The sequence below is a fragment of the Labeo rohita genome, chromosome 7, assembly GCF_022985175.1.
Source record: "Labeo rohita strain BAU-BD-2019 chromosome 7, IGBB_LRoh.1.0, whole genome shotgun sequence".
In the NCBI taxonomy this organism is placed as follows: domain Eukaryota; kingdom Metazoa; phylum Chordata; class Actinopteri; order Cypriniformes; family Cyprinidae; genus Labeo; species Labeo rohita.
In genome coordinates, this window is record NC_066875.1 from 41,037,031 (window position 1) to 41,051,094 (window position 14,064).

Consider the following 14,064-nt stretch of genomic DNA (forward strand, 5'->3'; position numbering starts at 1 on the left):
CTGTGAAGCCATGTTTTACAGTGAATTTATAACAACTAAGGGGGTTTTAGGCACTTGCAGTTCAAATGTTACTTCAAGAATCAAGAACTGATTCTAATCCAGAATCAAAATCTAATTCAGATCAGCACTACAGTTTCTGAATTATAATTCACAATATTTCAGTGTTACCCCAGAGCAGTCTTATAAAAGTACACACAGACTCCACTAAAGTTTTTCTCTACTCTCTCCCAGACTCACCTCTCTGACATGCCAGTCTTGGCACTGCCCGTTCGCATCAGTACCGGATGAACATCATCACGATGATGTCCGCTGCCCACTGACATGTCGATGGACTCGCTACTGGTGTGCATGCTGCTGACAGAGGGGTAGCCGAGAGCCGAAGAGCTGCTGATGGTGGTGCCCCAGGTCCCAGTGCCGGTTGAGTACACCGAACCAGGACTCGAAGCTTGTTCGCTGCCCCCTATGCTGGCACCGCGACCCCCCGTACAAGGGACTGCTGCCGCCACTGCCTGGTATTGTGGAGGGGGAGTCCAAGGGCCCACCAGAGGACTGGGTGTGACCAAGGGTAGCGTGAGGGTTGGAGATGACAACTGAGTTTTTCATGCTCTCCGCAGTGGTGACTGGGGCTTGTTTAGCAGCCTTACCGCCAAAAAGTCTGAGAGATAAAGAAAGAGAGAATATAATAAAACCAAACATGCAAAAAAAATCAGGAAACAAAAGCAAAACAGATCATGAGAAATCATGTATGGGCCATTCTACAGAATTGGTCCAAAGTCAGAGTTAGAAACGTCTTGGGAAAAAAAAAAATTTTTTTCCTAAAAAAACTGTATGTATGCAAATTGTATAATATCGAAGGTCAACATTTCTGGTTATTGTGCAGTTAATTCTCGTATTGTATTTTCAAAAAGTCTTGGAATTTTTGTCAATTTTTGAAGTACATACATTTTTATTTTCTTAGAAAATAAAAAATCATTTTGCTAGATCAGACCCTTATTCTTCAGTTGGGATCGTGTAGAGCCCTTTAAAGCTGATTGAAACTACAATTTAACTCATCGGCTCCCAATGAAGTCCACTATAAGGAGAAAAATTGGAATGTTTTCTTCAAAAATTTCTTTTCAAATGAAGAAAAACAGACAGGAACAACTTGGATGACATGTGGGTGAGTAAATTACCAGGAAATTCAGGAGTTAACTAATCCTTAAGTCCTATTTCTGTTTATTTTCAACCTTTAATGTTCACTATGTCCCTTTTAACCCTGAAGCTAAAGAGAAAAAACATGGTTCTATCCTTAAAATCAGTGGGAAAAGATTAAAAGCACTTTGCTCATTAATAACATGAGCAGCTCAGAGGGAAACGCAAGCCACCCTGGAGAGTCGTGATCCATGACCGTCATAAAGCAGGTTATCTAAACAACTTCAGAAAGAGCCTAATCATGAAGCTGGAGGAGGTTACAAAAACTCATTCCTTCTTTCACATGTTTGGCTGTGTAAGAGGGGCCCGAGAAGATGAATGGAGCCATTAATTGAGGAAGCGTCAATGGAAACTCTGATTTATGAGGGTGAAATTCTGTGTGTGGTATGTTGACCCCGTCCTTATTCGTACCTTCGCAATGTTGGAGATGAGACCTCGCTATACTTGTTTCCCTGTCTCGCCGTCTGCGGAATAGTTGCTGCTCCACCTCCCGAAACGATCGGATTGGTTTTCAGGTTGTCAATCTCTGAAGCCACGCCCTTTTCTTTGTCTGTCTGATTGGCTGAGATTACGTGCCCGTTGGATTTAGTGCCAGAATCTCTCGGTTTACTGGTCGTGACGGCAGTAAGGACAGGCGTTCGGGAGCTCAGGCTTGACTCGATGCTGCTTGTGGATGATCGGTTTCCATTGCGGGCCGCTGCTCCGGATCGAGAGGGTCGAGGTAGACTTCGGTACTGCAGCGTTGAACGAGCACTGGGTGATAGGTAACCATCCTCCTGAGGTGGCAGCAAACCATCTACAGCACCTTTTAATGACCCTCTCCCACCAACTAATAGGGCGGAGGATTTGGGAATCTTGCCCAGGGTAGCAGAGCCGCTGGTAATGGTGGCACCGCTCGCTGTCACCAGAGTGATGCTGGAGGTGGTTACCACCGTGGCCGGGCCGTGGACGCCGTTGGGCTTCTTGAATCCGAATGTGCTTGTGGGGACTCGGCCTGCGGGTGTTTTCTTGGCTTCATCTCCGCTGCTTCGACCGGCGTCGGAGGAGGAATGCTGGACGATGTTGGAACTGGGAGACATGCGGCCTTTTTCGGAGACCTTAGCATCATCTGTTTTACCTATCGGACAAAAGAATGTTACAGCTGGATGAGTTGACAATGCATAAAACTTGCAGATAAAGTCAACACTGTGTGTAGGATGTCAATGTGCGATTAAGTGAAACTAGGGCTGCATGACTTCAGGGAAAAATAAGTGAATTGCGATTTTTCTGATAAAAATTGTGATTAAAAAAAGGGGTTGCTTAGTCTGGTCATTTTTTTAATTGTGTACCAATATGACTATACAACATAACAGTAATATTATTATTAATATAATAATTATAATTATAATTATTATTATTCCATTTATTTGTAATGTATTAAACTTTATTGAAATTATTTTAAATAATTTAAATTGTAATAATTGTAAAATTTTATTACATTTTAAATAATTAATTTTTAAGAAGTATTCACAGTACAACAGATTTGAAAAAATATAATGGCAATTTAAAATGTAAAACAAACAAACAAACAAACTCCAGGTTTGTGGTGAATATTTTTTGGGATGCACAATTTGGCCAGATTCTTTTTGATTACAGATATAATAATAATAATAATAAAAAATAAATAAATAAATAAATAATAATTTTTAAACAATTTATTCATAAATAATTAAATGTTTTAATAATTTATTTAAGAAACAGTATTTTACAGTACAACAGATAAAAAACAATTTGATTGCAATTTAAAATGCAGAATTAAATAAATAAAGACAAACAAACAAACAAACTCCAGATTTGCTGTGGATATTTTTAGGGATGCACAATTTGGCCAGATATTTTTTTTAATTGATTATATACTAATATAATAACAACAATAATAACAATAATAACAATAATTTATAAACATTTATTTATTTAAAAACTATTTATTCATAGATAATTTTAGTTTACAGTACAACAGATTAAAAAATGTGATTGTAATTTGAAATGTAAAAATAAATAAATAAATAACTAAATGAATAAATAAATATTTTTAGGGCTGCACAATTTGGCCAGACTATTTTTGATGATGATAATAATAATAATAATAATAATAATAATACATAATACATAATAATAATAACAACAAATATTGCAATAAAACTGTATTTAAGAAAACACATTTAAGAAATACTTTTAAAGTAAAACTGTAAACATTTCTTAAATAGCTGGTAATTACAATACTACAATATAATACAATAATTATATAATATACAATATAATCCCATCATTTTCAAATGTTAATACATTTTTTTATTTCCAAAATTATGTGTTTTTTTGTTTTTGTTTTTCCTTTTTTTAAATATTAACCCATCAACCTTTTATTTTGGCAGAAAACCATACAGAATCCTTAAAGCTTGTCTTCTGTTGACAACAGTTGGTTTATAAGTGATTTTCAGTACACATTTGGGAAGATGGTTAGTGCTTATTTTGTTCCCAATTGCACGTTATGAGCGACTCAAAGTCAGAACAGATGAAGGAATGGAGCAGCATTTACACTGAACCAAACTACTTGGATACACCGAAAACTTTGGATCATGAGCTGCTCTAATGTAAAAGAAAACAGATCCATGATTCAATTGGAAACACGCAGCACATATATTTATTTGATTAAACTGGACTGTGCCAAATTGTAATTTCACAGCCGTAAATCAAACTTTCTGAATTCCGAGCCTAAAAACAAACATCACTGACTGGTTACAGCTGAAATTTTTTCAAAACACTCTTAGAAACAGAACACATACCTGTCCCTTGTGTCTTAATCACGCCGGATCCCGTGGTTCCGGTTGTACTTTTCGTCCGCGGTACAGTCACGCCCACCTGCGCGGTCATGCCCCTCCTCCAAGAGCCCGTCTGAGTGATCGGTGCCGTTTTCCGTCCAGAGCTGCTTTTATCCGACTCCTCCGAAACATCTGAAGGGTTCCGCCGCCACTTCAGACCCGCTTCCATTTTAATGCCACAATCCAAACCCCCATCTGACTTCATCTTGACCTCATCACTGGACCAAGCAGTATTGCGTTCAGCTGCTGAATGCTTCTCTGCATCTGTCTGAGGCTATGGAAAACAAACAAATGTCCAAATCGACAACATCAAATATTTCTTCATTTATAGGAATTAGGCACTAAATTTTAGAATTGAGTTATCAGTTATCAATTAGTGCTGTTCATACGATTAATTGCAATTAATTGCATCCAAAATAAAAGTTTTTGTTCATATAACATATGTCTGTGAATAACAAATGTTATTCAAATGTGTCACAACTTCCACAAAGCACATGGCAGTAGATTTGGTGGTTTTAGAGTTTGTAAGTTTTTATTCCACCCACACTTACCAAGCTTACCATATCATTATAATTAAAAAAATCACAGTCCAGAGGAATGTAGATGTGAAACGTATTTGTTTTAGACCGCACATTTGTTCCACTGTTTTATTGTGATGTGGCATGTCAATTGCTTTGGCTTAAATATTGACACAAGTTTCTATGGAATCAACAGCACCTATTTAGCACTTTATGAGGGTCTTAAGCAGGGGAATGTGAGAGCTGGGTTCAAGTAAACAGAAAGAGAAGGGGGTTTCATGAGAAGCGGCTGGATTGACAGAGCACAGAAGAACAACCTCTTTGTGTGTGAGATGCAGCTCAAGTTATAGAGAGAGATTCACACAAGTTTAGTGATGCTTATGAACTCCAAATTTCAGGTTGCATGCACAGATATGTGATACTGGACACAATTCATAACAGTCTGTGTGTGTGCAAATGTGCACGGGTCATACCTGTCCGTTAAGAGCCTTACGGGACGCGGCGGGGGTGTTGGCGTAAGAGCTTATGGAGGAGCTGGTGTTGATGTCATCAGTATCAATAGCATCACTGATCCCACTGCTGACTGAACTACTGTCATCCCAACTGAAAGAAAGAGGCAGAGAGAGAGACAAAAAATTGTTTAGACATTATCGAAACCTCTGTTTCCAAATATGTTATGGAACTTGTTATTAAGGTCTGTTCATCAGTAGAAACATTATATAGAAACACATCTTTGGACTGAAAAAAAAGAGCATTAGCAGTGATTTTTGCACCACATCACAGGTCTGTGATGCCTGCACATGATAGGCTTTTAATGCTGTACATTTACTGTACAGTTTTGGATCTTTTCAGGGTCATTGTGGCTAACCAGAGTAACTCATCACTGTGTTTAACACCATCCTTTCGCTCCCGGGTGGCCACCATCATTTGGACCGCACTATGACAACAAAAGAAAACACAAACAAACACACACCAACTCAAACACACCAGACACACAACAGTACAAGTGACCCATGTGACCTTTAACCTCTGTCACAGAGGAGAGGGAAGACATGTGGGAACAGAGGAAACCAGAGAATATCTATCTATCTATCATTCTATCGATCTATCTATCTACTCATTTAACTATCTGTCCATCTATCCATCCGACCATCCATCCATCGATTCATTTAACTATCCATCCATCCATCACCTTATTTAACTATCCACTCATCCATCCATCTATCCATTCATTTAACTATCCATCGATTCATCCATCCATCCATCCGTCCGTCCATCTAGCTATCATCTATCTATCTATCGATTGACTCTTTTATCCATCCATCAATACATTTATCCATCACCTTATTTAACTATCCATCTATCGATTCATTTAACTATCAATTCATTCATCCATCTATCGACTCATTTAACTATCCATCCATCCATCTATTAACTCATTTAACTATCCATTTATCCATCACCATATTTAACTATCCACTCATCCATCCATCTATCGATTAATTTAACTATCCATTCATTGGTCCATCCATCCATCCGTCCATCTGTCTATCTATATTCATCCATCCATCCATCCATCGACTCATTTAACTATCCATCCATCCATCTATCTATCAATCAACTCGTATGACTATCCATCCATCCATTAACTCATTTAATTATCCATTCATCCATCATCATATTTAACTATCCACTCATCCATCCATCTATTGATTCATTTAACCATCCATCCATCCGTCCATCTATATTCATCCATCCATCGTTCCATTGGCTCATTTAACTATCCATCCATCACCTTATTTAACTATCCACTCATTTATCCATCTATCGATTCATTTAACTATCAATTCATTCATCCATCCATCCATCGACTGATTTAACTATCCATCCATCTATCTATCTATCCAGTATATTATTAGAAATAGTGCCTGAAAGTGAATCAACACACTTTCTTTAGCTTTCCTTTTCTCTTTCTTAGTTGCACAGATGCATGTTGACTCCTCAGCCTCAGCGTTCATCATAAATGCTTTTATCATGTAAACTCTCTCTAGTAGAAGACAAAAATGTGAAGACTAAGGACACGACACTCAACTCTCTATAAATCCCATATAGACTGGCTTTGAGTGTTTAAAAAATCCATTAAACGAAAATCTGTCTGGAGTAAGTCTTAACAGATGCCCACACACTCTCCTATAAACCTAAAAAGATCGAACTACAAATCTATAACACGCTTTGCTTGGCTAACACCCAGACAGAAGGATTTGTAAATCAGGTATTGATTTAAAAAACACACATTATCATCCACTAAAACTTTTTTCCCATTAAATCTTATACATAATACATATATAACACACTCTACCTGACTCGATGTCCGAGGCTGCCATGGATGCCAACAGCCGGGGTGGGAATAATGAGATTGATTTCAGGGAAAAGATGCCTCATGATCTTAAATGCTCTAAATTTAAACTAAAAAATTGTTCCTTATTCTTCACTCCTTCCTTCCTCAACTTGCACGACAATCCATGTATTCCCTCCTGTCACTCTCTCTCTGTCTGTGTTTCTCTCTGGTAATCTGATCCTTGAGAGAGACGTTTTAACCCTGCAGATCGCTGGAGTCACCATAGACCAAGAACCCAGGAAAAACGCTCACTCACATTCACACACATTGACACAAGACAAACAGAGCGCGAGGAGGACAAAGAGAGAGTGATAATGGAGGTCAAAAAGACCAAAAACAGCACACATTTACACAAACACATACTCTTTCTCGCTTTCACACACACACATGCACATGCAGGAACCACCCTTCTGGGTCTAGGATGCTAATTAGAGATCAGCGTTTTGAGTGTAGCTTGAATGAGGGCTTCTCTCTGGCTCGCTACCCTGCCATTACTGTCTCCAGCGGCCCAGCAGGCTAACCAGCCGGCCTGCTTTAAACAGCACCTCCGCAATGGCCCACCGCAGCCTGCGTTTCTCCATGAGAACCGTATCCTCAGCTAAAACCTGCAGGGGTGACGTCAGTTACTTCAGCACGCACACAGACTGTTGTCTATCATTTAATAGACTTAATGGTTATTAATGAAACTGTAAAACATAAAAATTAGAGCTTCAATAAAAGTTTCACACACTATATCCCCCGTACATAAATGCTTTCAGCTACAAATAAGAGTATAAACACCTTTTCCTATATTTAAATTAATTCCACAAAAATACAGAGATTTCCCTAGAAAATTCTGCATGTTTTGTCTGGGCCTAGTATATAATATACACATAATATATAGTGATCCTCTTATTCTAAAAATATGACTGTAGTAGTGTACTGTTAGATATATAAACATTAAACTCTGATTTTTTAAAATAAATATAACTGTAATTAACCTCACAATTTATTGAACTGGTCATTAAAATTAACCCATTTAAATGTAAACAAATTATTATTATTATTATTATTACTACTACTACTACTACATTAATAAAAACATTTTAAACCATAACATTTTCCCACAGACATCCTATTATCTGGACTATAAGTAAAAGAGTATTTTTGTATAAAATAAGATAAAGTAAAAAATAATAAAATAAAATAATTTATTTCGTAATTTCCAATTAATCAATTAGAATTAAACACAAATAATAATAATGTTAAATTTGTTCAATTTTAACTTACTGATTTCATTATTATTATTTATTTTATATATATTTTTTTTTTTTTCAGTCTGTTTCTCCTAATTTTACCATTAATTTTTTTCAGTTTAGTCCATCTTTTCCAGTTTTATATTATGTGACATGATGCATTTTTCAGTCATTCCACCTTTTACATATAAAAACAATATCTAATATTTTAAGATATTGTTTAAAATCAAGATAAGGTAAAATACAAAATTATATTCTGTGCTTGCTCAAAATGTGGAGCTAAATTTCTACTGAAACATGCAATAAGATGTTGATTACCCCACTTTTAACCACCTCTCAAATCCCTCCTCTAACAATCTGGTATCAATGCAATAAAATGCGCAGAGAAGGAGCGAGTCGGGGTTAAACCAGGCGAGTGTGTGTGTGTGTGTGGGGTGGAGTAGGTTAACTGGCAGGGTTTTAAGAAGACCGTTACGTTCCCAAACAGTTTGGGGCATTCCAGACCTTTCCATGCTCAGCTCTGTGGTACAAGAATGACAAAGCTCTCTCTGACCACAAAACAATGAGAGGTCAACAGGCTTTTTATTCTTTCGTCTGTGGTTATCGTTTTTCCCCCTTTTTACATGCACAACTTCTCCAATTTGTTCATAAAGGTCTCTTCTGCCATCTGACTTTGGTTTAGAATCGGTCTGATTCATTTGAACAAATCAGTTCAAATAGATAGTCTGTTTGAACTGATTCACTGACTCATTTGAATCTTCATTCCAAAAAAGTTTCCAGAAAACAAGCCTGCTTGTTTGAAGTTAAATAAGCATTTGCTATGTTTTTTAGGTGATCCACATGACTTGTGCACTAGCAATCAATATAAGAAGTAAATGTCAGTGTAAATGTCCTTATTCACTGACACTGAACATAATTGGTTTTCACATCTCATCATTGACATTTCACCTGATACAACGTGTCAAAGTTACAAAAGACTTGGAATATACCCTGTTTTTGCTGCTTTTATATCCTTTTTCATTCGATTTCACTGTAAGGAAAAGAATGACTAGGACATTAGAAGACCACAGAAGAGAAAACAAACTGGAAAAGACAAGATGAGTGCATGAATGCATTTGTGTGAATAAATGTAAAAAATGTACATACAAAATGTATATGATAAAAAAAAAACTACCAAAAAAGTTCTTTGCTACAGTTGAGATTCCATTTTTAAAATCCAGTTCCAAAAATGATTTATTTTTTGAACGATTCATTTTTAAATGATTCTTTTTCTCTAGCTAACACCACTTCGAGTCCAGCACCTACATAAACACATATGTATTGAATTTAGCGCCTAGAGTGGACGTACAACCACATCCCCCCACCACACACACACACACACACACACACACACACTTAGTCTCTCATCTGCCTGACTTTCCTTAGCAACAGAGCTTTCATCATGGCCTGAAAGAATCGCACATGTGAGATGCCCAGAATTTCTCAGTCTCTGATCATGAGGTCCGCCTGCTTTGAATGCTTAAACACGATCATCATGTTGATCCAGTTACCTGTAATGTGTGTGTGTAATCACACTTAAAATGTGCAGACTCTGATGTTTAAAGCATATAAACACAGAGACATGCAAACATGAAACACTACTGTGATGATGATCCCATAACTGGAGTTTATGTTACACCATATCAATTTACACTGAGAAAAGCAAAGAGGCCGATCCATCTGTTAAATGTATCTCATACAATCTCTCTATCAGCATATACTGTATGTAGAAGGAATGGTGATGTGTTCTCTGTACTTTACTACCAGCTCTATTTCTTTTTACTATTTCTAAAAATAACCACAACGTCTAAATAAACCCCGATATATTCAGTTTGAGTATATCTGAAGTCCACCTACCGGATACTTATCACATTCACTTCACCACTCGCTTTTTAAATGCTGCAAATCCTAAATGTAAAATTCCAGATTTCCGCTTTTCCAGGGCATGTCTGCATTCTGATCGCCAAAGGTTTTCTGAGGCAATGGGAATCTTGACAGATGTGGGCTGGTTGGAGGAAATTGCTCTTTTCAATGCCATAAGAGAAAATGTTTTTATGCAAGTTTTTTTTTTTTTTTTTGCAAAATGCATTTATTTGATTAGAAATATAGTTAAAACTGTATCAATATTGGGAAATATTAGCCTATTACAACCAAAAAAAAAAAATATATATATATATATATATTTTAATTTATGTAAGTATTGTTTTATTTCATTATTGCTTTCTATTATAATCTATTTGAAAATGTAATTTTAATTTAGTCTTTAGTGTCACATGATCCTTCAGAAATCATTTTGATATGCTGATTTGGTGCTTTACTTTTTCTCTTTTAAAAATGACTTTGTGGAAACTGTGATTCTTTGATGAATAGAAAGTTTAAAAAACAGCATTTATGTATTCATTATATATTATCATTTATTATCAATTTAAAAGTTAGCTTTTATAAGAATAAAAATACTAATATCTTTTAAAATATCTATAATTATATAATCTATAATTAATCTTTAATATACTAGTATCTTTTAAAATAAAATAAAAACAAATAATTAAATAATTAAAAATAAAATAAAAAAGCACAATGCTGAAAACAGAAATTGTAAATTTTAAAAAGTTAAGATTTACATATATTATAAATTATAAATATATTATATAAAGTACTCTACGATTACTTTTTACAAACTATGCATTGTGTATGTACACTAAGAAGAAACTGAATATATTCCTTGATGATGCTAAAAACCAACAAAGTGTGTCTATGCAAAAATTCTTACAAACATTTTTAAAAATAATTTAAAAAAAAATTCTAGACTTAGTAGTTCATACTTCTATTTTTACATTATTCTAAAATGTAGTAGGATACAACTGGGCTTAAAGCACCCCCTAAGAAAAAAATGTGTTTTTCACTGTGCCCAAAGTGTATGATTGCAGAAAAATACATATGTTTGTTTTGAACATTTATGGAGCAACAGATTTAGTGTGAAAATAAATCATACAAGTCGTTTATTTTGTTCAATAATCTTAAAGTTAATACTTACGTAAAACTTTGGTAAATAAAATAATTATTTTTTGTTTAATAAATATACTGTCTTTAAAATGTGTTAATATAAAACACATATTTAAAAATACAGAAACATTTTTTTTTAAATGTAAAGATTCTGAAAGCATTGAAGGACATCCAATAATAGTTTAATACAGATTTACAGTAATAACAACAAATGATATTTTATTGTATGACATGATTAATAGCCTGTTTTTAAATATGATGATTTCATTCTAAACATGGTGATTATCTCTAAGATGGACACCAAACATAATATATGATATTTACCCATGAATCTAACAACAGATGGAAAAGTCAGCCTTCTATTAATTATCATTTGCATTTAAAGGAACAATCCCTCAGAATGGGATGATTTTTGCAGAGCTCATTTTGGCAAGGTAAAAAGGGTGTTGTTTAACACAACCATTGAGAATTTTTAACCAAAGTATATTATAGACTTTTCATTAAGACCCTAAAGAATCATATCAACTTGTGGAAAATAGGCATCCGATGACCCCTCAGAGGGCCCAAGAATACTGAGTCTTTATAGTCGAGAACAGTCCAGGACACCCACATATACAGATGAGAGAGATGGGAGGCCCTTATACCCAGGTGTCTTACGATTGCACAGGTGTGCTGCAGACAGATCAGACTGAAGGTTGGAGGGAAGAGGGTCTGTGCAAACAAAGGGAAGAAGGACCCTACAATATCACACAAGACGATCACACACACACAGTTTTCTATCAGTGATCCACTGCACCTGCTCTGAAAAAATGCAAGCTGCTTTTCTCTCCCTCTGTGCTATGCTTCAGTCTTCTCACAGCCTATAGTGCACACTATAGTTCAGACCCAGCTGAAGGTCTTTGGCTGGTCACTGCTGTTTGAACGCCTGTCCGGAGTTCAGATCGGGGTCATTTGAAGTGCTCTGACCTTAAACCTCTTACACTCAAACATGTGGTGGAGAAACACGGCTGTGTCATTCCCAGGGCCTCTCTCATGCTATCTCTCTTCCTTTTATCTACACTCCTGCCAGAAGAAGTGTTATTTAAAGCAGGACACCCCAGGGACTTGTGAAACGTTTTCCCCTCATTAGGACCATAGAAAATGACGTAATGATTTATAGTTAATTATACGAGCTGTAAATAATATCATCTCATCGTAAAGAGTTCATGTGGCCAAGAAGCTGACAAAGGGAGAAATGACTCATTTGATTAACCGATGGCATTATTTATCATTTCCATATGAAGAAAACAGATTTTTACTCACTCTGAGGTACCTAAATACACCAGTATTATTTATATACTATTAGACCCTTATGAATCCAGTCATAAAAAAATTAAATTTACTGTATAACATAAATCAAAACTAGGTCTGTACACTTAAAACAAAATGTGATATGGACTAGTGTCTGTGAATATTAAGTCACAAAAATACTATTGAAATATGAATCGTGCCTGTTCTGCATGTGAATAAATGGCGCAGAAGGTGACGCTCGAGGTCATTTCTTAAGCATTTTACCAGTTCTTTTAGAAAAAACTATCATCATATTACATACAAACATAAACTTAAAGGTCTTCACAGCAACCCGTCAAAATAAAGCTTGAAGAAAATAAATAACTTGAAGAAACTGTGTCAGAAATATATTACTTAATTTAATTATACTACTACTACTAATATAATTATTATTAAAAGATTATTTTTTAAGGAACATTTACCAGAAAAAATATTCACCGGAATTTATTTACCAAAAAAAATGTAAACACACAGTATCTCTGAAAAAAATAAAAATAAAAATAAATAAATGAAAATACTACTACTACTAATAATAATAATACATTTTATAAAATCAATTAATTAGAGATTTTGATTTGATTACATTTAAATTTAATAAAACTTTTTTAATAAAACATTAAATTGGAATCCAGAAAATGAATGGAAACAAAATTTGGTAAAAATGAAACTAAATTTGAAGGGGAAAATTGCTGTTAAATTGTGTAAGTTTCATGATTTCAATTAATTAGACATGCTTTTTGATTAATACTTTTCAATTTAACCATTAAAATAGAGTCTAGAAAAAAAATTTAATTCAGAAAAATGAAAAAAATAAAATGAAATTTGGGGGAAAAGGATTAATTGATTTCACGGAGCCCTATACTATTATTTATTATTTTTAATTAGCTTTTTTTTCTTTCTTTTTTTTTTAGCTTTAATTTTAATTCAAGTTTTATTAATTTATTTCAGTTGTAGTTTTAGAACTTATTTTATTTCAGTTTTTAATTTTTCTTAAGTTTTTCATCTAATATTTATACTTCATTTATATTCATTTCATCTTTATTTCAGTTACTAAAAATGATTTGTAATAGTTTTAGTTAACAATACAAAAAAGAAATGATCGTGTAGAAAATGTGCCCTTTACTTGTGTAAAAAAATGTCATATGCCCTGATTGCTTTAACATCCAAATAATTTGTCTTTCCAACATCATAAACTTGGAAACACAACAACTTCTGATATTGCATTCATAAAGAAGCTCTCATGATTAAACTGTCTGCTTTGCACTGAGGGAAGGAACCAAATGCACTCATGTGGTGTGCGGTAAAAGGGTGGTTAAAAGTAGGAAGGATGATTGAGTTGCAGAACAAAAAGGGGAAGATAACAGACAGATCTGTATGAAAGAGAGAAACAAAGCAAGGGAGAAAGAGAGTAATGGATGAGTTTCAGGGCAGCAGAGACAGTGGTAAATGTTTAGAGGCTGGAGGTTAACCACAACATCCTCAGCACAGTGGAG

General features: G+C 34.9%; 1 protein-coding gene across 1 annotated transcript in view; it reads right to left on the reverse strand.

Annotated features, from left to right (window-relative positions):
• The window catches only part of nav2a (neuron navigator 2a), a 237,826-nt gene that overhangs the window by 26,768 nt on the left and 196,994 nt on the right, over positions 1–14,064 (reverse strand). Inside the window, 5 exon segments of the mRNA XM_051114382.1 lie at positions 238–479; positions 481–655; positions 1,603–2,308; positions 4,014–4,323; positions 5,041–5,170. Coding sequence (XP_050970339.1) covers positions 238–479; positions 481–655; positions 1,603–2,308; positions 4,014–4,323; positions 5,041–5,170 — 1,563 coding nt within the window.